The sequence below is a fragment of the Camelina sativa genome, chromosome 10, assembly GCF_000633955.1.
Source record: "Camelina sativa cultivar DH55 chromosome 10, Cs, whole genome shotgun sequence".
NCBI classification, from domain to species: Eukaryota; Viridiplantae; Streptophyta; class Magnoliopsida; order Brassicales; family Brassicaceae; genus Camelina; species Camelina sativa.
In genome coordinates, this window is record NC_025694.1 from 14,800,991 (window position 1) to 14,828,037 (window position 27,047).

Sequence of the window (27,047 nt, forward strand, 5' to 3'; positions counted from 1 at the left end):
CAAGGGAAGGATTCCAAAACATGCCTTCGTTACTTGGATAGTGGCAAGACACAGGTTAACTACGAGTGACAAACTCATACATTAGGGATTGGTAGTTCCTTCAGCGTGCCTCTTATGTGATCTACATGATGAGTTCTTTGATTGTGATTTCTTTACAGAAGTTTGGAGATATTATTACTATATTGTTTCAGGATGGATTAATATGGTTGAAGTGAGTCCTTGTAGAGACAAGAATGTGGCTATGATTCTTCGTTTAGCCGATACATTCTCTGGAAGGAAATGAACTCAAGACTTGCATAATGCTTCATCACGTCCGGAATGTCTATATTGAAGAGATCAAACTCATCATTAGAAAGCACACTTAAACCATTCTCAAGAACTCAAGGACCAGGTCGTGTTTCAAGGCCTCGAGGAGATACTGAACTAGTGACGTGGTTTGGGACTTTTCATAATAATGTGCTCTGGTAGTAGTTTGGTGCTGTGCGGTTGTTGTATGTTTTTTGTTTTGTAGGTGTTACTCTTAAGGAGACGCTCCTGTTGTAACCGGTACCCTGTTTGGTTTAAAGTATGAAATGAAAGTAGTTAAAAAAAAATGTATATATATGTAAACATATACATAATTACATACACATATAATAGTTCGTAAGAATATGTAATCAGGAGTTCTTTTGGTGTCGACATCCGCAAAAATATCGTTTAGATTGAAGAAGAATCAATCTGAAAACTCCACAAGTTGGAACAAGTACCTTGTATTCCATCCCATTTCTTGATAATTTTTTCAAAGATGAAAGCATTACATTGTTTGATTATTTAATCACAATACTATGTTATTCGTGTTTATTTATATGTTATGACACATGTTAGTGCCACTCAACAATACAATTACATCCGTTTCCGGCTCCATAGTCAGTTGAGTTCAATACCGTACGTTACTAACCGCAACCTTCCGTTTCTGCAAACTCATGCATTGTGTGTAAACAAAATCAAAGCCTTAAAGTTTTTAGCCGTTTATTTTTCTTCCCTCATGTGTTTTCATTGCATAAAAGAACCTCTTAAACCACTTAATTTTCAAAGGTTTATGACATGAAACCATAAAGTCGCAGTCTTTGCTGCAAGCAATCTAAGATTGGTGAAAACCAAATGATTATTCTTTCGACTCTTTCCATTCCGATTTTTTAAGAAAACAAACTCGGTATTCGAAAATATCAGGTGTTCACAGCTTGCAGTACTTGTTGAACCAGACAGCAATGTTGAGAAAGCTTTCAAAATCCGTCTGTGGTCTGCATACACAATCACAAGACGCAAACACATGTTTCAAACTTTCACACAGAGATGATTTAAGTTTTAACTATGAACAACAAAATTGACAGGCTTTGGTTTTTACCTGTCTAGGGGATGATTGTCATTGGGAAATACTAGAACTTTAACCTCAACTCCTTTCTCCTTCAACGCCCTCACGTACTATACAAATCAAGAACACCAGATTAAACACCATTACCAACGAGTTTGAGTTTGCAAACTTGAAACAAGTTGAAGATTCTTCCAAAACTAAAAAGGATCTTACTTGAAATCCGTTTGATATGGGAACACGGAGATCCTGAGTTCCCAAAAGAAACAATGTAGGTGTTTTCACCTGCAGAAGTAAATACACAAGAAGAAGAATCATTAAATGTTTTCAAACGTCCTGAAGAACCGGATTAAAGGTTGGTCTGACCTTTGAGATGTGTGATATAGGAGACATTTGATGAAACCGAAAAAGATCTTCAGGTGAGGGGGCTTCTGTATAGTGGGTCTGGTCCCCATAGGCTTCAACGAAACACCAATCAGGTATATCTGTAATCCCAACCATTGACGCTAAGTTGCATACAGGATTCCTTGCAGCTGCTGCCACAAATTTATCCGGGGCCTACAGAAAAAAGTTTGTTATAAGGATGATGAATACTAATCCAGTGCCATCAATACTGAGGTAAAGTAACTGCAGTACCTGGCCAATCAAGTGAGTGGTCAAAAACCCACCATGAGAACCACCTAGCACGGTTATTTTAGACGGGTCTGCGAGTCCCAATTTGATGGCATGGTCTACAGCCGTGAGCACATCTTTCACGTCCTGCGTCAGAGAAGATTATCAATCAAGCAGAGTGAAGGTCAGAAAGAAGAAAAATGACAATACAGGCGCATATAGTAAATACCTGCGATCCAACTTTGCCAGGTAGAGACTGCAAAGCATCTTCCCCATATCCCAATGAACCCCTTCAAATCAAATGAGTCACCAATACCAAGTTAGGATCTCTAAAAGGTTGATGAACTAGTGGAATTTTGGAGCTGTACGCTCTCGTAAGTAAACCTGTAATTTACAATCAGCTGACTGTATCCAATTGAGGAGAGATAGGCCATATTCCTGGAGAAGCTGCAAGGTGCAACAGAATGAGGACCTCCATGAAGAACAGCAATTAAGGGATCGCATTTCCCATTCTCCTTAGACTTGGAGGATGATACATATATAGCTTCAATAGGGTTTTTGGCCCCTGCCATAAACAATAACAGAGTATTCAGGGCCACAGTCAAGAAAACAAATAGTTTTTGTCAAAATCAAAATTAAGTGTAAATTACCTTCAGTAAGACCTTCAGAATCATCACTAACTGGTACTTTTAGAATTTTGAACTGAAGAGATGAAAGCCCTGACATAACCTGCCGCAATTAAAACAAAAGATATATGAGAATAAAGCCTAACATCGTTTAAATCAAAAAGGTCTGGCGGCAATATATGCTTTGACCTTTTCAGAGCATCTGATCGGGTTTTGAACATTCAACCACTGCCATGAATGCTTCCCAGCTGCATCGAGAACTTTCTTTCCATACTTGATTTCAGGAACACCCACTGGACTGCTAGACACTAGTCAGAAAAATTAAAAAAATTGTTGTTACAAGTCTGGTGTGTCATGAAGGTAAAATTGTGGCAGCTAGTAACTGAGATTTAAGAACTTGCTCAAAACATTTTACCAGCAACTATATTATCACCATCTAGCGCAAGAGCGCTCCACGAATAATCTGAATCATCAGGGCTAGCACGTGACACTTCACCGCTGTAATATTCTCAAGATATATATTTCATCAGTTAGCACAGCAGCAGGAGAAAATTCTGAAACTTTCCATATTAATTCAACAGTCACCTTAGCAAATTTACGCTGAGTATCGCTCGACAACTCCGCCAATAGGTAGAAAACATAAGGCTATGTCCATCTGACAGCCACGGATCACTCAGAAGGCCAGTAACATAGAGCCCAGGGAAACAACCATCTTCAGGACAATTTACAACTTCAATCTGCAATATAAGATATATTTGAATATCATCAAATAACATAACAAATATGATTGTGTGGAAAGAGTTATACATCTCTAACAAACAAAAAGTGGTCAACCCAAAAATATTTGAAGCTCTTATTGGCTTATAAAGAGAGAAAAAGTTCCGAATAATCTCACCACGTCAATGATAATTGTTGACTCAGGAAGTTTCCCATCACTTGGCCAATCAATCCTGTGAAGTGACTCGGTTGCCCAATGCGCCCCAGAATCAACAGCGGTCTTTGCAGATACAAACACAAGAAATTTGCCATCTTTGCTGCGAGGGAAGGAATGTATGGTGACTAGAGTAAATTTGTAAGTTGTAACAGGTCATAACTAAAACAAACATTGCAAATAAATACCGCAAAATATAAGGGAACTGTTTAATAAAAGTTGTGTAAGAACGCTCAGTTATAAACAGAGTAACAAGGAAAACAAAAATACTCTTAGCAAATACATAACTTAAGAAGCAAGGAAAAAAAACTTCATAAGATGTAAACCTGAACCGAGGACAAAAACCGCTGCTTATGCTCTTAGTCAAATTATGTATAGGGAATCCGTTTGCATCATCTCTGAAACACAAGTAAACACAAACTCTATAGTAGTTATAGGAAATTAGTAATGATTAAGATGTCTCTTAGTAGTTACAGAAGTCACCAACTCACTTTGGTTCATCCGATACGAACTTAATTCCGTATATGGCACAAGGTCTGTTGTAGCAGTACTTAATACCTAACTTTCTTTTATCTCCCAACCACCCAGCAAAAACCAAATATTGAGCTGATCCATTACTGTTTGGACTCCAAACAACCTGTCCAACACTTATCGATCTAGGAATTCCTTTGATTGGCTTGACCTCTCCACTGTTAACAGAAAAAGAGAAACAACCATCAGATAAAGTATAAGTAAATGTTCTTTTCTTATGAAGAGATTGAGGAATACCTGTCAACATCGATAACAAACAGCGCAGGCTGCCTTTTTCCAGCATATGCTTCTCCCCATTCCTCTTCCCAATCCCCTTCACCTTTCCAGCTTCCAATATCCTTGTCCAACGAGTTCCCTTTCTTGTAATAACCTAAATGATCAAATGTAGGCTTTGGACGAGATGGTTCCTCAGCGACATAGGCAACACGAGTCTCATCAGAATTCCAAGAGATCCCTTCAAACCTACATCATACATAAGCATTACTAATTTTTATACTTCAACAAGAACTTGTCGTTAAAATAGCCAAAACAAAAAGTGCCATACCATCCATCAACGTATACAGAGCCATGAACTTTCTGTGGAATATGGAACTCCTTCTCTAGCTGAGACGAATTCCATATCTCAAACTTTGTAGGAGATTCGTTTTCAGGGTTTCGAATCACAAGGAGCTTCAGACCCGATGGAGATGGGATAAAAGCTGATGCACCAGTCATCTCGATGGGAAATGGCGCCCAGTGAAAGTTAACAGACTGATTACTTTCTTTCGAGATATGACCCGACAACATAAACTTCTTCCTTTTATTAGCCAAAAGGTTTGCTTGACTCAAGGCCAACATTGCCTGAGGACCTGCAGTAAAAAGTTTTCAAACACTTCAAACTTATCCCATTACAATAAAGTGAATCATCATTTCATCTGGTCAGATGATTCATACTCAACAACAAAACGCTTGAAAATCTTGATTCCAATGTCCCAAGTTACCAGAATCAGAGTTGACAATCCAAGCTTTGTCAATGCTGGGAATATTTATGAACTCTTTAAGTAGCTTTGACTGTGTGGCATACTCTTCCTCAGTAGTTGAATCCAAACCAACATGCAATTCTTTAGCCGAATCAGTTCCAGATGAATCCATGGCTACAAATCTTCGAATCCAATTCTTGCAACTGAAACAAGTATCTCATAAATCTCTAATAAATGATTGCAAAACGAGTCCAGTAATCAGATTAATCATTTATAATTTCAAACCTATCCAGTTCGAAACAGATAAAATTTGCTCCAAATTCGTCAAAAACAGAACATACGATAAAACAATCAAAGGAGTGAACTTTCGGATTGAAAACGATCAAATAGACGATACCCATCAAAGCAACACCATCAACGATGCTTAATCCGTGCCAACACAAACAAAAACACAGAGATTGAAAGAGAAGAAGAGCTTACGGAGATTGAGTGGGTGATAGAGTGATGAACGTAGGTCGGAAATGAAGGCGACGAAGATGACGATGAGAAGAGCTCAAGTCAAATCCCAATTTGGTGAAGCAACTGATTGGTGGGTGTGTAAAGATTCTCGCCATCTTATATTAAAAACAAAACAAATAAAGTCCGAAACTTTCGATGTTGGTATCCATTAAATTTCCCACATTTCTTAATCCAAAATTTTATATCTTTTCACTATTTCCCAAATTTTATTAGTTAATGATGTTTGTATTATATAGTATAGAGAACAATGAAGCTCAAATGTAACCACCACATATCTTTAGAAGCTTTGAGTTTGATGTCTAAATGGTTCATTAGTCACAGAGACAGTACAGGTCTGTGCATAATGTTTGGTTTATCTTGAGCATGATACATATAAACTTTGTATAATCAAAACTGATCTTTACATAATTAACAGGCTATATAGTATTTGCATCCCTATTGTACATAACTCTCTCTCTTTCTCTTTTTTCTTTCTTTACATTTTTTATGTCTAAAAGATCTCTAAAATAAAGTAGGAAACTTGATGATCAAAGCCAACTAAAAGGGCAGGGATCATAAGGAACAAGGAGCTTCAGATCCTTTCATGATTCTGAGTTTTTGGCAAGATGAAGAGAACATGTCCCATGGAACATCACCGACCAACATCCAATCTCCATCCTTGTCTTCATAAGTCGGTACAAATCCAGATCCCTTTTTGTAGCCTTCTCTCTCGGAGTATTCACCTACTGTGAACTTGAACATGTTCTCGAGTGCCTTGAGAAGCTCTGGGTAGTTTTTGTACATCTTGAGGTCTATCTTACGGAGATATGGAGCTCCGTCCACGCTTACTTTCACATAACTAACGTTTTTGTTGTTGTTGTTGTTGATCTTACGGTTAGATCTCACTGGAGGCCAACCGACGATTTGTGTTCTGAAGTTTACAAAACAAGATTCATCATCAGTACACTAAGAGATCTATATCAAGAGATTTGAATAAAAATGCTAATTCAATTCAGATCTCAACTTACTTGGAAGGAGGAACAGGAGCAGATTCTTCTCTTGAGTCGCTGTTCTTGCGCTTGTTGCTTCTGACGCAAGAAACTTCCAGTTGTTGTTCTTCTGTTCCGGGCAATCCCAAACGAAGCTCGGTGTCCTTAAGGTTAAGCCCATTGATGACTTCTTCATACGCCATATTCTCTCACTATACTTGTTGTTTGTTTCAACTATTAAAGTCTCTTTTTTAACTCTTGATCTACTTCTTCTCTTGTTCTTGGGGTTTGTGATAAGTAAGATCCTTGAAATGTGATGAAGTTTGCTTTGTGTGTTTGTGAAATGGTGAGGGAGAGAGAGAGATTTATATAACGAAGTTGCTTTGGAATTAGGGTTAAAGAGAGAGAGATGGGAATTATGACGTTGTCGGGGAGCATGAGGAGGCAAGCTAGAGGCAAGGGGACAAAGGTGGGACACAAAGATTTTTGGACGCGGCTTCTTTCTTATTTTCAACGGTCATGATTTGTCTCCGCCAGTTGCGTACGCGAGATCCTAGCCGTTTCTTTCTCTTACGGTCAAACGAGTAAAAGAGAAGGTAAAGATGACTTTTTGACCTCTATACCACACGATCACGGTAGGTTTTTGGTTTTCGTAACTATTCGTTTATTCGGTTTGATTCAATAAATATCTAATTTATATTTTGTAAAGTTTAGATTGGATAGTACTCGGTGCATGAGAAAATAGTAAGAAGTTCAACTAATCAAAAACAATACTGATAAAAAATATTAAACTAATTTTGAAATGGCATAGAAACTTGAAAACATCATATATATTCTGAAACGAAATTTTTTCTCTAAAACATTATATATTATGAAACATAAGGAGTATGGTTAGTAGTGAGGCATCCAATACCAGGATTCGAGGAACGTCTGGCGCACCAATAACCTACTGGTGGATTGGGATGTCCACAATGATGGGTTAGGATCGATGCTCTGCATGGCCAGCTTGGAGTCCGTTGGGACGGCTAGCAGTGAGGCTAGTGGGGTCCGTGGACGGTTCGTTGGGGCAGCTAGCAGTGAGGCTAGTGGGGTCCACAAGACGGGCTGTTACATAAAAATCAATTTTTATATGACAACCCGTCCGGTGGACCCCACTAGCCTCACTGCTAGCCGCCCCAACATACCCCAAGCTGGCTCTGTAGGGCATCGATCCTAACCCATCAGTGTGGCTATCCCAATCCACCAATAGGTTATTGGTGCGCCAAACATTCATCGAACCCTGGTCCTCACCCTTTAACAACCTTCCCACAGGACAAGCTGTCACCAATTGACCTGCAGATCAATTGGTGACAGCTTGTCATGTGGGAAGGTTGTTAAAAGGTGAAGACCAGGGTTCGAGAAATGATGGGTTAGGATCGATGCCCTGCAGGGCCAGCTTGGGGTCCGTTGGGACGACTAGCAGTGAGGCTGGTGAGGTCCGCAGACGGTCCATTGGGCAGCTAGCATTGAGGCTTGTGGGATCCACTGGACGGGTTGTCATAGAACTGCTAGGTTCTAGCTAATTCGGTACCGTTTTCTCAGTTTTCTCCTTCTAGACAGCAACAATCAAGTCTTTCTTCTTCTTCTTTGGAACTTGGATGTCCAAATCTTGTTTCGTATCTCTGTTACCTAACAAAGAAATTAAAAACAGAACATGGTGTTGAGAACCTAGTTCTTGAAAAGGCATAAAAAAAAAAACTCATTGTAACACTCTCGTTCATCACAGTACAACACACTCTTTCAATAAACAACTAATCCCCAAATCGTCCTCAAAGCAGAAAGAAAACAAAAACTAATGAGCCAAAATCATGCATCCAAGAATAATTGGGGAAAAACATGATCATATGTGTAATTGGGAAGCTTAGTTGACAGATTGATAATAGTAAATGCACATACATACGAAATGTTCTCTTTTGAGCATCTTTCAATGGAGGAGTTAAACCATGTCTGTGTTCAACTATATTAGGTGCGGGATCACCAGACTCCCTAACCATGATCAATATGTGTAACAAATCAAAGTATTCATATTACTTTTAGTCAAAATTTACAGATTCTGGTGGTGTTGACTAAAATGTACATGGTACCTCCGATTGACTAAAATTTACATGTTACCTCCGATCTCCTTCAATTTCAAGTTTCAAACACATAGCCCCATCTCAAATTCACAGCCTAGAGATCTTTCTTAATCCCCAAAATTAAGAAACATAAAATAATAGAATTATGTTACCTAGAAACGAAAAGTAGGAGGGAGGTGGCTTTGTCGAGAGGCCAATATGTATGAGAGCTACGAATACTTGAGTTAATCTTCCCGACGAATCTGCTAAGACTTCCGCCGCTACTACCATCGTCTTCGGCTAAAGAAGAAAACAATATTAAAATTGGGTGATAGAAAGAAGAAGAAATCGATTGCCCCTCTTAGCAAAAAAAGATGAGTTGTATTAATTGTTATAATTTAATTGGTTACAAATTTTTTCTGATGTGTCAGTCTCTTCTTCAGTACAAAAGCTGAGCTGTCACCACCTGGTGAAAAACCAAAAAGTTTTATTGTATTGATTAAAATGTAGACTATCTTCATAATTTTCTGTTATTCCAATTTGAAAAAAGCTGATTTTTTTGGAAAGTTAACATTATTATATTACTCATACCCCCCCCCCCCCCCCCNCCCCCCAATTTTTTTTTTCAGTCTTAAGCTCTCAAACCAAGAAATTATAATAAAAGAATTTTGGTTTTAAATTTTCTTTCTCACAAATTCGTTGTGTGAACTGAGGTAGAAGCAAGCATAAGTTGTAGTTTTGCATTCGTTTTTAAACTATGAATGTGACATGTTACAGATGTATAAGGTACATTTTGCACTTGTGTGATATCTTCGCAAAAATTTGTAATGTATTGAAAAGGTATGGTCCAAATGAAATAATAGAAAGGACAAAAAGTTGAGCCACGAACATCGAAGTCGTAATTCAAATCATCTACACACACCATACCTTAAGAAATGCATGTGTGTCATCTTTAAACCTCTTTTTCTATACTCGGTTTGTATACTGTCAACTCTTATAGGGGCAGCCCGAGAAGCCAATGTACCATCTTGAAAATATCGTGGAAACTCTGAACTGCAAATGCTCATTAATAGGTGAACGCAAGGGATTTTCTTGACCAAGACTATTAGCCTTTCACTTTGTCAAAGACAATCCTTACTTGGAACGAGATCTATGAGTTGCATTTAAGAAAGTGGTGTTAAGTCATTAATGGCAGTTATACACGTTAGTAGTGAGATAAATTATGAAGTAATATATAAAAGGTTAAAGCCTCTCCATTTATTACCAATTGATTTTGAGTTAGAATACACAGTACACCCTAATTTAACAATTTTATAGGGTATTAGAGTCATCTGATTATTAGGTCACCCTGTGGATGTTATTGCCACATGATAAGCTCAAATTGTAATACCCTAGAAGTACTAATAGACTCAAAATCACACAATAGATTGCAGAGTTTTATGATTACGCTAAACATAATAGTGTGTATTTAAATTACAACGCAAAAGTAAATAAAAGTTTTGTAAATTCAGAATGAATAAGAGCTAGGGATAGAAAAATTCTCAGGAAACACATGTTATTAAATCAATAAATTAAACATGATTCAAACAATTAAAACACCGTTCTTAAACTATAAACACAATTGTAAAATATACCATTTCTTACTGGAAATCTTATTTAAGTTTAAAACCAGATATCCAAATCTCTTTGTAAAATCCAAGAATAAAACCAGCTTTGAAATCAAGTTTAGATTGCTCACAAAATTAAAAAAAAAAAAAAAATATTTTTGTATAAAGTAATTTTTCTCACCGAAGATTTTATTGAAAATCAATCAAACTCTCGGTTTAAATTAATTATCACTAGTTATTAATTTTAGGTGATATATCAAGAAGTAATCTTAAGAACAACCTAAGAAGAACAAAAAGATAAAGAATCTCAATCAATAATCAATTCAACAAACCATAAAATCTCTAATGAGATACCCTAAACCTAACAAGCTGATTACTTAGACATAATCAATGAATGACACATCATAAGCTGAATAAACTGCACTAAGTCATAGAATAACAGAGTAAAGGAGTTTGAAATCTCTCTCAACAGGATGAGTTCTGACTTGTCTGTCCAAAGCTTTATGAATGTCTCTCTCAAAAGTTGCTATAAAAATAAAAGATAAGGGTTTCTAAAACCCAAAAAGTCTATATATATATATATATATATATATACGGACACTTATGTTCCAATTAAGGAAAACTTTAGGGTAACTTTGTAACGTTAGAACTTGAGAAACTCGGGTTTCTTCTTGTGTCGCAAAGGGTGTCAAGCAACACCAATGCGATGTCGATCGACACCATCATCTGAGATCGTCTCCAAGCTTCAGCCTCAATGTTCAAATGTGCTCCAAATCACTCCAATTTGCTCCATTATGCTCTCATCCATGTCAAATGGTACATAGTCCTACAAAGACTAAAAAGACCCTAAAAGCAAATCAAAAGACTCTAAAAATACATTTATATCATAGTTAAAAACCGTAAAAACCATGATATATCACCACATATGTCCATGTTTCAGATGGTCATGCCTGAGCATGAGGGGGAGGGGTGTAGTGTCAGTACAAGAATTTTGGTTTTAATAACACAACAAATATTAAGATAGCGTTATTAAAAACGCTATCATATTGCCCGCAATAATAGCTCGACCACTTTAGATAGCGCTTTCTGTTGTGCTATCTAAACTCAAATATTATAGCGGTTTTTTGTCTACTACATTATATTTAATATCAGCACAGTTGTTTAGCTACAAATAATTAGCATTCATATCGTTAATAAATTGTGACAATAGCATTCACTACATTTTTTTCTTTTTATATATTATTAATTTGTAATATTTCCCTGTGCATTCTGGGTTGTCCTTGACAGTCAATATAGCTAATATACGAAGGAGAAAATATTATTGTCATAAACATCCGAAATAGTACAACATACCAAGTTCATAGCAACTAAAGACAAAGTAACTCAAGTATAGTTCATGATCATGTTCAGAGCAATATGAGTCTATTAGCAGGCCAAGCTATAGTATAGTGCCTATTGCGTCGGAAATGAATTGGATTTCTGAATTTGGTCTCCACACTTTTGCATCTCCAATCTTTGAAACTTCTACCCAGACCTTGCTAGCATTTGGACCTAAGGGAACAAAATGGACTACGTCTGCTGGATTGATCGAACAAACTTGCCCTTCTGCAACTGGAACTATGCTACCAGAGTTTTGGAGATTTAGCAAAAGACAAATTTTCTTTGCAACTTTATTGGTAGTGGATGTGTTACTTAGACTCTGTAATTTCAAAATATTTTATTAGGATTCTATCACATGCATGCACCAACGTTCACAACTCCCAAGCCATGAAATATATTTGAATCAAGTAAAATACAATAAATAGTTACATACCGTAGGTGCTGATCTGTTTGGTGCTTCCTCTAGCGGTGTTATATTTATAAATTATGTCTTCTGAATAGGCCAAACAATGTTTGCATTAAGTGAATCACTCATGAATGACATATCAGTAGTTGTTCTCCACAAAAGGTATCACTTTTAACCACCATATCAGCCTTAACAACAACAGCATTCGGACATAGTGTTATATTGTTCAAATTTTCTTTTGGATCAGAGGCAACCAATACCTCGGTGTGTAAGTATGTTCTGATCCCTATATCTTCCAAATCCTTTCGTGCTTTCAAGCCATCTTTTGATTTGACACTTTGCATAAGAGTCGATAATAATGCATCAGATATGTTTTTTTCAACATGCATCACATCAGTGTTGTGACGGACAGGCATATCCTATCAGACAAGAAAATTAAAGTTAGCTCAAAGAAATAAGATATAAATAGTACTCATATAATAGCAAATCAGTAAATACTAACCTTCCAATAAGCCAACTAGAAGAAAATTGATCGACTCTTCCACCGCCATTGATCTGTATCTTCTTCATATTCTTCTTATGAATTTGCATCCTCATCACATAAATCGGTTCTACTTCTCTTACCTTTCTTATCCAAAGGTCTTCCAAAATCATTCTTAAAGTCCTTAAGTGTATTGAGTATGTCAGACCCAGCTTGGATTCTGTTCACAGTTCCATCTTCAATAGTATTCTCAAACCATGCTTTTTCGTCTATAAGGATGTCGAGGCCTGAAACGCTTCCTGTTTCCTAAAATAAACATGCTTTAGACTATACTTCAACCATTTATGTAGTGTCCTTGCCACATATATTACAACCTTGTTCCCCCTTCACTTTACATTCAGATAATGTTCCTAAAGTTGGATAGTCACTGATACTCCACAATAGTATAACTCTAAGTGTGAAAGTCTCCTTCATGAGTCAGTCATAAACCTCAATACCATCTTCCCACAAATCATTTAGATCATCTATCAGAAGTGTAAGATAAACATCAATGTTATTGCTTGGTGCAGTTGGTCCAGGAATCAACATTGTCAACATGATATTCTCAACCTTCATACACATAGTCGGAGGCATGTTATAGTTGACTAACATCACTGGCCATGTACTATACTTGGTGTTCTGCATGGCGAAAGGATTCATCTCATCTGTAGAAAGGCCAAGTCGAAGATTCCTTGGTTCAGCTGAAAACTGTGACCATTTATCCTTCACTTGAGACAAAGTCAATGAGTCAACTGGGCGTCGTATTGTACCATCTTCACTAGCATTGTTGAAATGCCAACGCCAATCCTTAGCAATCTTTTTTTATCTAAACATTTTTTCAGATAAACCACTTTTAACTTTAATGTGGTAGAGAACCATGATTGTAGACACCTTAGTATAGTTGGGACATGTCGAGTAGAGTTGACTTTCAGCATCCTTCAACTTTCCCTAAATTAAGATTCAGCTTTAATTTCAAACTCATCCCGATGATCTCCATCGTTTCCCTGACACTGCATTTTTCCTCCACTTGCAAAGAATGCAGTCCTAATCAAGTCCTAAGCCTCAAAGTCAGATGTCTGAACATCAACTGTCTTCTGATCCCTAATGTCTCCATGTTTACTCCAACATGTATTCATCTTATACTTCTGATCCATCTCTCTAATCACTATATGATCTAACATTGTGTCTATTCGTTGATGGCAGACATTATGACAATCAATGCAGGGGACACAACATGTCAACAGGATCACCTAATCTCTTTTTTGATGAATAGACAAAATTACTAGCTACTTCCCCATACTCAAGGCTAGCCTTGTAATTAAGTTAACATGTAACACACTTTCAATATTTAGAATCACTATAACTAAGAAAAGACAACAACATCAATAACAAAGAAATGCACACCTTGGAAGCCAAACCCAAGCCTTGTCCATGTTAGAAAAATAACCACCAATTTTATATTCAAGTGTGATAATTAGTTCATCATCAATCAAACACTCAAATAACAAATAAACTTGAAAATCACAATGCCAATTACTAACTGATAGTTCTTCGTATGTCTTAAATCGATCTGCATAAACAATGAATTACATGTCAATTAGATAAACTCAAATGTCTGAAAAGTAGACATCATAGATTCACACAACATAAACAAACATGTTCAATGTGAATACGAAGTCGAAAACACTAAATCGAAAACCCAAATTGAAATAGAACCCTAAATCTTGTGAAAACTCTATTTGAAGCAAAATCCTAACAAAATTGAACCCATCGAAAACCCTAAGTCGGAAACCTAAAATTAAATAAAAACTCTAAATAGTTAGAAAACTCAATTTGAAGCAAAACCCTAACAAAAGTGAACCCATCGAAAGGAGAACCCTAACGAATTTGAATCCCTCGAAACTCTCATTGAAACAAAAACCATAAAAACAACAACTTTGAGCTGGACGAGGACTATAACTTAGAAAATTGCGAAGAGAGAGTGAGATTACGAAGTGAGATTTGTTTTGTGTTTTAACACAAAGTGGGATTTTGAAAAGAGATTTTCTGGACAAAAGCGATAGATTTTCTGGGCAAATGGAAGAAAAGAGAACGAAAGAGTAACAAATGAAAAGGGGAAGAAGAAAAGAGTGACAAGAGGAAAAGGCAAATTGTCGAACAGTAGAGAAAAGAGACTTAATTTTTTTTATGTTGGAGCCAAAAGTTTGACTATCTGCCAACCATAAGATAGCGTTTTAATAGGATATATTAAAAAACTTTATAGCTTTATATGTTGGGGTTTAGTTTTCTAGAGAAAACCTATAATAGCGTTTCACTTTTATAAACACTATCATAAATTCATTGGTAAGTCATTAATAGCATAGCTATAAGAAAAGCTATCATAGCTCCAACATAAAGAAAATTAAATCGCACATTTGATGCTATCAAAAACCCAAATTCTTGTAGTGTGTAATAAGTCCCACATTAATAGTAGAAAAAATTATGAAGTGGTATATAAATAATTAAAACCTCTCCACTTATTCTCAATTGTTTTTTGAGTTAGAAATTCACAGTAAACCCTAATTCAACGTAAGTCTTTATAACACCATCTCTTTTCAATTTCAGATACATATATAGACAGAAAAATAATTCAGTGATTGTTGTTTTTATGTACCATTTCTGGCTAATTAAGAATTTAAGAGAAACTTCAGATTCAAATTTTCAAGAATTTGGCCTATTAATATATAATATCTAAAGTTTACATATCAACGTAACATAAAATTAGTACAACAATAATTGAAAAAAGAAACTTGCACTCAAGCGTGGACACCGACCTAGAATAAATAAGAATGAACTAATATATAGATGTGGAAAACGAACACTCAAATAGATTTTTCAAAAGTTGTATATATGCTTTATAATGCTTATGAATAAAGTAGTGCTTTCAAAATGATTAAAATTTAAAATATTGTCGGTATATCAAAAATGGCCAACCATTTCATTTTAATTTCCTTTTTCTTTCTTGCCCCATTTCATTTGTATAAAAACTATGGACATTTCTTTATGTAGTGAAATAAAAGTAGATATTTTACTTTGACTAAAAATAAAACAAGTTTCAAAGCAAGGAATAACTGACGGAATTACCAAGAGCTTTAAATTCGTCAAAAAGAGTACTTAAATAATTTACCGTAATGTATAGATACTTAACCGACAGAAAACCGATAGATACGGATTACGGTATGTCTTTCTTATTTCACCGTGTAAATAGGTACGAACCTCATTTACACGGTGGCTCCATTTGACTTACCGAGACAAATTAAAGCAAAGAAACATTTGTAAACTTGTATTTCTGACGTTTGATCTGTTTAAGATTTGTAATTCAGTTGCTTTTAACTGTAAAACAAAGAAAACATTTTTTTAGAAAATAAAAAGAAAAAATAGACGAAAACGAAAACAAAACGTAAGATTTTTGGAATAATGCTAACATATATCTTACATTTTTTTTTTTGGGAACAAACAAAGTATCCTCTTAGGGAAATGGCCCGTTCATCTTAGATTTGATTTTTGCATTGGGCCATATTAGTTTTATAAAAGGCTGTATGAATTTTGGACAGTTTGGAATGATCGACGAAATCATTTTTTTCCGATAAAAGGTAATATACTAAATCGACGTAAACATTTATAAGAGTTTCTCTTTAATTTCGTTTTCTTCTTCTAATGTGTCTGTTTTTCAAATACTGTACATCCATTACCCATGGAAAATTGGGAAGCAATATTATATGACTATGAGCATTGAGCTACAAACTTGAACACGACTCACGAGTCTAAGATTTATTTGGAGGGTACTTTCTTGTCTCGTCAAAGTACACCCCATGTTTTATAAACGCATATGAAATTAAAATCACATGTCTTTGTAACATTGAATATACACAGCAAAGTTTATTTTGAAGTATATTTGTAAAGTGGAATTTGAATCTTTATATTTATTTGCATATATATGACTTCTTAGTTATGTGTTTATATCAGATTTTCCACATAAATTGACAATGTAAGTTGTGGTCTACTTTACCATGCACGGTCATTAAAAAATATATGAAATTTTATCTGAAGAAGTATATAATACGTTGAAACATGTTTAAGCAAAGGGAGGTGCCTATCTATGGTCAGCCCCTACCATGGTCCTATAACCATGTGATATGATGTCTCTGGTTCCACCAACAATAAGAATCATATTATCAGTGCCAGATTCTCTTAATTATGTCTATGGTTTGTAACGTATGTAGGACCTTGTTTATAATCCTCTGCATTATAATCCTTTTTATAACTTTACACTAATCTTCAAATAATAGAATTTTAACCACTAGGATATAAAAATAAAATTTGACTTTGTAAGGAATTTTTAATTAATAAATAATATTGAAAAACAACAATATAAACTTTGATGTAAGTATGAATTAATGCGTTGTTCCTATTCACATATTTCAGATCCAAGAAACTTAAAAGTGGTCCAAATGAGGACTTCACTTCACTTACAAGAACACTATTGGTGCTGTTCTATATTTATTATTATTGGAACAGGTGATTCTAATTAACTGAATCACTAGCTAAACAATAAATATAACTGTTAGTACAATTACATAATGTGACTGAGTAGCAGGATATTGATTAAACAATTCAGATGTTGTAATTACGTCGCTACATATCATCTATTTTTTTGAATAAACATATCAGCTATTAGAAAAAGAACTTATTTGAATACAAATATTAATCTCTGCTAAGGAAATAATAAGAATCGGAATCAACTTTATAAATTCGTAGCTAATCTATCATTAATATTCACTTATTAAAGTGTCATATTCTTGTCTGTTCATATATACTTTCATATTATAACTTTTTAAAATAAGATTATTTTTTCCAAGATGAGGAATAATATTGGTAGAGGAAAAATATGTAAATGTCTAAAGAAAAAATCATTTGATACTTTAATTTTAGGTGAAGATGTTTGGGGAACGGACATGTGATATGAATCAATAGTTTTTCAAATATTGTTTGGTACGAGTATTTTTAATGTGAATCTATCTAATTTTCAAACTACTCGAAATTAGTCGAATTACCTGAAAACTCTGAATTTAATCGAATGGAAATATTAAAATGATTAGTAAAAATCTATGGAGTACTATGGTTTGGGTTACTTTGTATCGAAATAAACTCAAATTACCTGAGAACACCTGAATTATCCAATTAAACACAGGAAAATAGTATATGTTAAAGGCGTTATGAGTTTAGTATATCCAGGTACTCGTTTTGTTTTACGGGTATTACTTGAAGACGAGATCCAATCGGGTATTATAAAGGATCCGAACAACTTTTTATAATGTTTTTATTTAATGAATTCATCCTTTATGTTAGAATATTTTTTCTCGGATGATGAAGAATAACATTTCAAGTAATGAATTAATTTGAATATTTATACGATCTCTTTCTACTAGCCTATCTTCCAATATGTGATAACTGATAACTAATAACTATGAACTATGAACCCTAATGGACGTTAGTCTTGAAATTAGTTGGAACCTTGATCTGAAATCTAATTTTGGTAGACTTAAGAATTAATTGTTTTGTTTGGCATATATATAAGGGATTTGTATACCAAACGTGAATTGATTGCTATATAGAAGATCATATGGTCAAATGAAATCTGTTGTGGTCACCAGAGAGACCACAAGAGATTTGCATATCATATTAAAACAACACGTATATGTTCATGAAAATGGCTTAACATTATAACCCGGACCATCTCATAAATCTCGTCCTACCAATCATTCACTAATTTGTTTGGACCTGTCTCGTCTTGTCCAGTCTTGCCTTATCAATACTATACTGAACATTTTTTTTTTTGTACTAAATATACGAGTGGTATGTACATTAATATACGTATACGTAAACACTTGAGCATTTCTTTTTCCGAGATAAATTAATATTGAAAAACAGAAAAAAAAAAAAAACAAAAACAAAAAAAAGCAGAATCATGCCTCTAAACCTTGTACATATGCATGTGTTTCCTTTTATAATTACTAGTTAGCATAGAATCATTATTATAGGTTTTTTTTCAAACAAAAATTGTATTACTAACTACAAAATTATTTTGAAGTAATTTTTTTTTTATAACTCCATGACATCCATCCTTTTATTTTTTAGTGTATGCATGTTACTAAAACTAAATTTTTTTTTTGGACAAACAAACTAAATTATTTAAGTTGCTTATTCTATATAAAAAGATCTATGATATATGATTTTAAAAGAAATTCTGGAAAAAAAGATGCTAACTTCTAGTTTGTTTTTAAAAACTACCAAAATATCACAAATCCTAAATTATACCATATAGCGAATTTTTATATAAATAAACCTTTAACCAACTAAACCAAACAATGTATTGTATATTATAGAGGGAACTTTAGATGTAGATATTTTCTGGTGTCCTAGGGGGGGATTATATATGTATAAACAAAATATTTCGTTTCGATTTTTGGATAATATGTGGGTAATATTTTTGTATACATATACAGTCCAAATTCCGCACCTTTACCCTTTTTGGAACTAAAAGCATAGATGAGTGTGAGTCACACAAATGTTTTGTAAGAATTACATTTGCTTAGACATGGTAAGTAAAACAATATAAGGATAACATATATACAGTACGATATCAACTAAATGCGATATGCATGCCAACTACCACAATCCACAAGCACATATATAAGTTAATGGCTAAAAGTCAAGCGGAAGCCTACCACACTAAAAATAGATCCACGTCGTCATATTATATCCACATCAATAGTGTCCACCAAATTTACAGCTTCGAGTTTTTAGAACTTGAATGAAATAGATAAGATTCAAAAGACAAAACCCAATTCATATCTGCATGGAGACAACGTAACTAATCGTACGCATTTACTAATCAATTAAGAAGAAAACAAAAGTATTTGATGAGGATCGTTAATTCGAGGGACAAGTGCATATGTTGCTGCATCTATCATAAGGTGTTCATGCAGAGAGGGATTTGTGGTTGGGAAGATGGCCAACGCGAATAAGATGCTCCAAGAGAAAGAAAAAAAAAAAAANATCTTCATCTTGTTAATACTATTATCTTAGAAACGTTTTTAAAAATCTAAAAAGAAAACAATAAAATAAAAGAGAAAATGAATGGTGGGAGTGATAGATACACTGGGTTCATATGGGGGGACTGAGAGAAGTTGACAAGGCAAAAACATAGCCTTTGAGGGTTTGGTATGTTTATTTCTTCCCCAACTGGATGTGACTTGTCTCACTATCTTCACCGGATTCAGTTGAATAGTTCTTTGACAACGCAAGATGTGTTTTCGTGTGGATATAGGTCGGAGATCGAGTTATCAGTCAAGGACTATCTTCTATTAGTGTTTTTTGGTCATACTCCATGCATTAAATGATATAAATTCCGACCTCTAAAGATTTCAAATATTAGTATCGTTTTGGTTATTAGATTGTTCTTGGTTAGCAACAAAAAAAAAAAAAGGGAAAGACAAAAGCAATATATATATATATATATATATATATGTCTTTGTTGAATTGTGTCATCAATTTAACAGTAATTAAATTAGTTCTATTTTTTACTAAAGCTCATAACCTAGTGTTTGACAAAAAGTTTATTTAATTTTTCAATAAATCGAAAAACAACAAATTACGTAGTTTACAGAAAACAAATTGTACCAGAGATCTCCAACGTAGTTTAACTTATTCGGTGTGGTCTTAAGTATCATTAATGCTAAACTGTCTACCACAAATATGGTGCATGATTTTTTTCTAGTGATGACACATTAATTGATGGATCCAAAACACATATATATGATGTTATTGACAAAAACGAAGAAGTATATATCATTTGTATTATGATCAGATTTAATGATATATAATAAATTTAACATTTTATTAATAATTATTTAGACACTAGCTAATACTAAAAAAAAAAAAAAGAACGATGACAATATTATACCGATAATGTTAAACTGACATGATCTTGATTTATTATTACTTAATATATTTACTTTTAATATTGTCATCAGATTTGAATATCAATTTTTGCTGGATATTGTTTAAGCAAAGTATCCATTATTGGGTTATTAAAAAGGTTAGGTATCGTACAGAGTTTTATATATAAGGTATCTGAAGACAAAAATAATCATCCTTTTATCTCCAAAATAATAATCATCCCCTTTAATCCATGTGCACTTTAATTTTATATAAGTTGTAAACGGCTCATTATATTTTTATTTATTTATTTATTTATTTATTTTGTTAATTCAGAGTAAATTTCCAAACTTATGGAAGGTCTGAGACTAATATTTCGGAGAGATGCAACCCACAGATAGAGCTTCTCTTCGAATATTCAAATCGGCCGTTAGATAGATACAATTATTTATTCTTATTCTCTTTTTTGGTATCTAATGATTAACTTAAATTCAATGATATGGAATATGGCTATAATACGTCTAAAATAAGGAAAAAAAGTAAATTAAGCATGCAAATAAATATAGTCACTAACCCGCCCTTTCCGTCGGATAAATTATACGTTCATGTGGGTTATACTTGAACCACATGATTGGAAGGTTCGGCAAAGAAGTTTATTTTAAAATTAACTACGCACTTTAATAATGATTTCATCGACAACTGAACAAGCATATTTTTCCCAAAATTGCCTCATCATTTCACGGACAATAAGGAGGATGTTGATAGGAGATGGTCCAAATTGAAGTTAATATTTACAAAGATTGTTTTCATCATTAATTATTTGTTATACATCTTAATTTATTAGGATTAAACTTAGTTGGTCATAACTCTTTCACAGATGCTGACTTCGAAAGTATACGAATTAATATGAACGCCATTGAGGACCAAATACGACTAATCATATAATAATGTTGACCAAATACGATTAATGGAATTTTTACCACCCAATATTACTTGCTGTATACAATTATACATGTGATGTGATACGTGAACAGTTGACCAATGGAGGCAACGTTAACAAATTGGTAGGCAATTAAAGAAAGGAAAAAACATTAATCATAGAAGTGAATACAGACATTAATAGACATGTTGATAGAAGTACACATGTTTTTAGAACCTAAATATTTATTTCACGAATCTTTGAGATTGATAAATTTACGTATAATATTCTTTTCTGTTACGTATATAAATATAATATATATATATATATATCTATATACATATATTTCCCTCATACATATTTATGTATATTATGATAACGAAAACTCTAAACTAATTAATAGAATTTTGAAAAAAATAAATACTATATCTGTTTATAAAAAAACGAAATATATATGAAAATTATATTGTGTACTGTTATTAATTTTGCAGGATTAACCTGCATTATTCGAGTTCATTAATTGGATTTTATGGATTCAAAGATATTGTTAGAAGGAAAAAAACGAATGTGTTATCCCATTATACTTACACTTACAAACTATATATAGTGATATCGATTATTTTTAATGTCAGACTTGTTATACGTCAGTTTATACAATTCATCTAAGAAAAACAGAGTCACCTTAGTCGAAAGGTTATGGATAAGTGGAAACTGTAAACACGACATATATATAAGGATTCAATATAAGAACAATTTTTTTTTGTCGGATCCAAATTAAACAACAAATAACAAAATATGTATATCCTGTTTTGTTTGGATCGGACAAAAAGAAAATTGTTCTTATATATATAATAAATACGTCGAAGTCCGATGAACTCATATATTCAACAAAATATCTAATAGACACATGTATATATTAATTAGGTATTTACATTTGTATGAATTCTACTTCTTGATAAATCATTTTTAATTTTATTTTTATTTAGTTTAACTAATTTAATCAGAAATAGTTCCTTCAATTATATTTTATTCTCTATTTTTATAATTACATTATGGATGTGAATGGTTGTAGCGGTCAGGACGGACAAATCTATCAGCGGATTAGACCACATTTTATTCACCATTTATCAAATACAGTCCGCAGTGGTGCGGTCTAAAGATAATAGAAAGAAAACCGTTGCGGACCAACTGCGAACCATTTTTGTATAAAAATAGAGTTGGTCCGCAGCGGTCTGCTGGCCGCCTTATTTTTTGGACGATCTAAACCGCTGACGAATTTGATCGCCTTGAACGCAGTCATCATTCAGACCCTAAATACAATATATGCATGCATATGTTAATATGTGTAAAGAATTCATATTATAGCATATATTTTCCTGTAAATAGATATATATATTTATATACATACATATATATATATATATATTGTTGAATATACAAAAACATGAATTGATACTTATTTGTTGACACCCCAACTGTCACCATCTATGGTTTCCATTTTCATCTGACAATCAATATGCTATGTCAAAAAGAATTAAATAACTTATTTATTTTATTATTTTATTATTTTTTTTAATTTTTTAATTGTTTTAACAACCCATAAAAATCATCACCACGACATATATTACTGTCTTCGACGTAAACCAGTTTTCAATAGGTCATCATTTATCATTCCATTACACTACGCTTAGCTCTGGCGCAATAATCATCTATCACCTATTTATTCGTAATTTAGACTTTTCAGGTTTTTGACAAGGAATGGTGAGATTTTTACTAAGTAAAATCTAGGAGAAGGCCACGTGTTGGGAACCCACATATCAAGAAAATGTTGGGTTTTTATATGCACATAAAATACGCAATACACCTACTATTGTTATTGTTCTTTGTTTTTATTCCAACTAAATGATTGCTTACAGAAAGTGAGTAATTAATCGCGGGTTAACGCAGATTTTTTTTTTACCGTCTATAGGCTATAGTCTCTCACTTCCTTATATCATCGACTCTTCTCTCATTACCCTTTTCTTGTTCCCCTCTTATCAAACTTCACCTCCAACAAGAAAATAGAGAGAGAGAAAGAGATAACGAGAGAAAGAAACAAAAACAAAGAAAGAGAGAAGAAATGAACCTTACGGAAACGGAGCTCTGCCTTGGGCTCCCCGGAGGCACTGAAACCGTGGAGAGTCCGGCCAAGTCGGGTGTTGGAAATAAGAGAGGCTTCTCTGAGACCGTTGATCTCAAACTCAATCTTCAATCTAACAAACAAGGACATGGGGATCTCAATGTTGCTGGATCTATTAAAGAGAAGACTCTCCTCAAAGACCCTGCTAAGCCTCCTGCTAAGTAAGTTCTGTTAAGACATTTACAAAATTTCTCAAAAGAAGACCAAAAGTACTTTTTAACGACATCTATGCATAAATGATAACATTATTGGGTCTGTGATTTTTATATTGTATGTAGAGCACAAGTGGTGGGTTGGCCACCTGTGAGGAACTACCGTAAAAATGTTATGGCTAATCACAAGAACGGCGAACCGGATGAGGCAATGAGCAGTGCTGGAGGAACCGTCGCCTTTGTGAAGGTTTCCATGGATGGAGCTCCTTATCTTCGTAAGGTTGACCTCAAGATGTACAACAGCTACAAGGATCTCTCTGATGCCTTGGCCAAAATGTTCAGCTCCTTTACTATGGGTACGCATTTACAAACATAGGTTTTAGATCATTAATTTTTGTGCTTTTGCGTTTACGATGTACGTCTATATTTAAATATTTACCATCTGACATACACACACAAATTAACTGTTAGTTTTAAACGCAAATTAAACGTTATATGATGTTTTAGCGTTTACATTTTGTAAAAATAGTTTACAAAAAAATAATTTTCGATAAAGGATTTGATTTAAAAATTTTCTATAACCTAAATTTTCACATGTAAACGCAAACTATATAAATACAAACAGTTGAAGTCAATACTCTTGATTCTTTTTTGTTTCTATCGGCAGTGAGGTCGTACTATTTATTTGCTATTAAACTAATATGATAAACTTTTGGATTTTGATTGATTAAAGGGAGTTATGGAGCACAAGGAATGATAGATTTCATGAACGAGAGTAAAGTGATGGATCTGTTAAACAGCTCCGAGTATGTTCCAAGCTACGAGGATAAAGATGGTGACTGGATGCTCGTTGGTGATGTCCCCTGGCCGTGAGTTTCCTTTATCTTCTTGCTTTCAATAGTTGCCTCACTCTTTATAATTGTTTTCCATCCAAAAGATAAGAAGTATTCTCTAAATTGCTAAGACCATTATATATTATTGATATTAATCATTAGGAAGAAATACCAAAGAACAATCAAAATCCATGTGTTAAAAATACGCACAAGTTGGCATGGGACAGAGAACTGAAATAAAATGTTTAAATTTTATATGTTAGCTCATTTGTAGCTGGCACATCAATTTCTTTTCACTATTATCGTTAAAGTATATTTATATATGACTTTCAATAGATTTCTGTTTTTAGTCACCAACCCATATTATCGATTTCAGGATGTTTGTCGAGTCGTGCAAACGTTTGCGCATTATGAAAGGATCCGAAGCAGTTGGCCTTGGTACGTTTTGTTCATTGTTCGGTTCTTAGAGTGTCCTTTTTTCTGTTTCCTTAAAAATTCATAATCCAATATATGGTTCTTGCTTTTGTTTTACCCAATTGGGTTTCAGCTCCAAGAGCAATGGAGAAGTGCAAGAACAGATCCTGAACAAAGAAAAAAAATGAGGACAATAATGGATTCTTGATTTTTTTTTTTATTTTGTATCGTTGTGATCATATGTGTTTGTAATTTTTAATATTAAGGGTATATAGGGAACTAGAATTGTTTACGAAAAAGAAGTCACAAATTTGTATTTGATCAGAAGTCGAAAGTTTAAATATGTCTGTGTTTATGTTTCATCTCTTAAGTAGAAATCAAACTTTAATGTGTAATTGTAATATTGATTCTATAGAGTTTTCATTTATGCAAAATTCAATTTTATAATAGTTAAGTTTTACGTTGGATTATTTTCTTGTGAAATGTAAAATTTGTTTAACCAACAGAAAAGCCTTTACAAGAGATAGTTTGATAATTGGTTTTCTAAAATCAGAAATAGAACAAAAACTGTTTTCGAAATAATAATTATAATAATATCATATTGTTCAGTTATGAAATCCATACTATCGGATCCATTATTGTTTTCCAGCAATCGTATCGGACACCAATCGGCGTACACTATCATATTGATGTTGGGGAGCAGGAGATAGAAAACAAAATGGTAAAACAGTTTGTTTTTTAGTAATAAGTTTTTTTTTTTGTGAAAATTAACATTCCAAAGTGGGAGAAAAGCTATCTACAACCCTTCCTTTTCTCTCCTAGATACAATTATCGAGGCATTTATTCCGATCAACTCCTTTGCCATCGTCGAAGCTTTTGCTCGTCAGCCTTGGGACAACATATCCTCTTCCATGCTTTATTTAGATCTTTGCTAGGTTATCTTTAGTTTTATGTTTTTATCTCTCCATCTTTTTGTTCCTTTTCGAAATATCTCCAAACCCTCTTCAACAAACCTAATCTAGGCAATGGCATGTGCCTCATCGATTAAAGATTAAACAACCCGACCCGTTTTTTATATAGATATAATTAACTAACCATCTCATACTAATTAATTAAATCAACCACAATATTAATAGTAAATCAACATCCAATAAATGCATATTGGAAACATAACTCGTAACCAACTCCAATAAAATATCAACACGATACCACTCCTAACCATTCTATCCAAGAGCTTATCATACTTCTATACAAGGTTCCAACAACATATAAACATAACCACACCACAATAACTGAGACCCGAGATCATCTTTCTCCTCATCGCCATGATTCCACGTCACATACATGCACACCACAAACAACAATTGAGATGCATGAGTATTATCACAAATACTCAGTGTGGCGATCCTCCCATCTACTGGGCTATACACACAAGCGAAAAGACAAACGCAACTGATATGCTCAAATTAACCCTAGAGCTACTCTCTCAAACAGGAGATCAATGTAGTATTTAGGGGTCAAATCCACAGAGACTCAAGATCAAACAAAATAAATTATAGAGTTTTTGATATTACGCTAAACAGATTAAATTGTATTAAAAACAAAATAAGACAATGCAAAATATTAAATCAAAGGGTTGTGAATTTAGAAAATCAAAAAGGTTAGACTTAGGGAATTTCTCAGGTAATTATGAAGTATTAAATCAATAGATTAATTAGGGTTAATGCAATAAAATTCAGATCTAGAACTCTAAACTTTTTGGTAAAATAATTCAGTTCTCACTGCAATTATTATCTTAATTTAAAACCAGAAAATCCAAATCTCTTTGTAAAATTCTAAGTTAAAGATCAGCTTTAAAAACATGTTTAGATAATTTCACAAAATCACTAATTCAAATCTCTTTGTAAAAAGTAATTTTGTTCATCAATGGTTTTAATCAGGAAAACAATTATATTCTCATATCAATTAATTTCCCTAAGATAATAATTCTAGGTGATCAATCAAGAACTATTGTGAAGAACAACCAAAGATGAAGATCATAAAAGATTAAGAACCCTAAAAATCACAGAT

General features: G+C 33.7%; 3 protein-coding genes and 1 long non-coding RNA gene across 4 annotated transcripts; 1 reads left to right on the forward strand and 3 right to left on the reverse strand.

The window, feature by feature from the left end:
* Positions 1,012-5,646, reverse strand: LOC104732186 (acylamino-acid-releasing enzyme). The gene is made up of 18 exons (XM_010436806.2): positions 5,488-5,646; positions 5,029-5,210; positions 4,593-4,896; positions 4,286-4,510; positions 4,009-4,206; positions 3,844-3,915; positions 3,482-3,620; positions 3,172-3,323; positions 3,002-3,084; positions 2,776-2,894; positions 2,611-2,689; positions 2,345-2,525; positions 2,190-2,250; positions 1,985-2,107; positions 1,715-1,906; positions 1,565-1,633; positions 1,385-1,461; positions 1,012-1,280 (listed from the first exon to the last, which is right to left on the reverse strand). The coding sequence occupies exons 1-18, from the start codon at positions 5,619-5,621 to the stop codon at positions 1,214-1,216; spliced, it is 2,457 nt and encodes an 818-aa protein (XP_010435108.1). The 5' UTR covers positions 5,622-5,646; the 3' UTR covers positions 1,012-1,213.
* On the reverse strand, positions 5,891-6,867 carry LOC104718977 (auxin-responsive protein IAA1). Its single transcript, XM_010436807.2, has 2 exons — positions 6,534-6,867; positions 5,891-6,436 (listed from the first exon to the last, which is right to left on the reverse strand). The coding sequence occupies exons 1-2, from the start codon at positions 6,695-6,697 to the stop codon at positions 6,079-6,081; spliced, it is 522 nt and encodes a 173-aa protein (XP_010435109.1). The 5' UTR covers positions 6,698-6,867; the 3' UTR covers positions 5,891-6,078.
* On the reverse strand, positions 11,495-14,700 carry LOC104718978. The gene is made up of 3 exons (XR_756486.1): positions 12,483-14,700; positions 12,008-12,399; positions 11,495-11,893 (listed from the first exon to the last, which is right to left on the reverse strand). It is a non-coding gene; the product is annotated as an uncharacterized LOC104718978 (long non-coding RNA).
* Positions 23,403-25,372, forward strand: LOC104718979 (auxin-responsive protein IAA14). The gene is made up of 5 exons (XM_010436808.2): positions 23,403-23,739; positions 23,857-24,086; positions 24,464-24,599; positions 24,940-25,001; positions 25,111-25,372. Exons 1-5 carry the CDS (start codon positions 23,519-23,521, stop codon positions 25,146-25,148), a joined length of 687 nt encoding a protein of 228 aa, XP_010435110.1. The 5' UTR covers positions 23,403-23,518; the 3' UTR covers positions 25,149-25,372.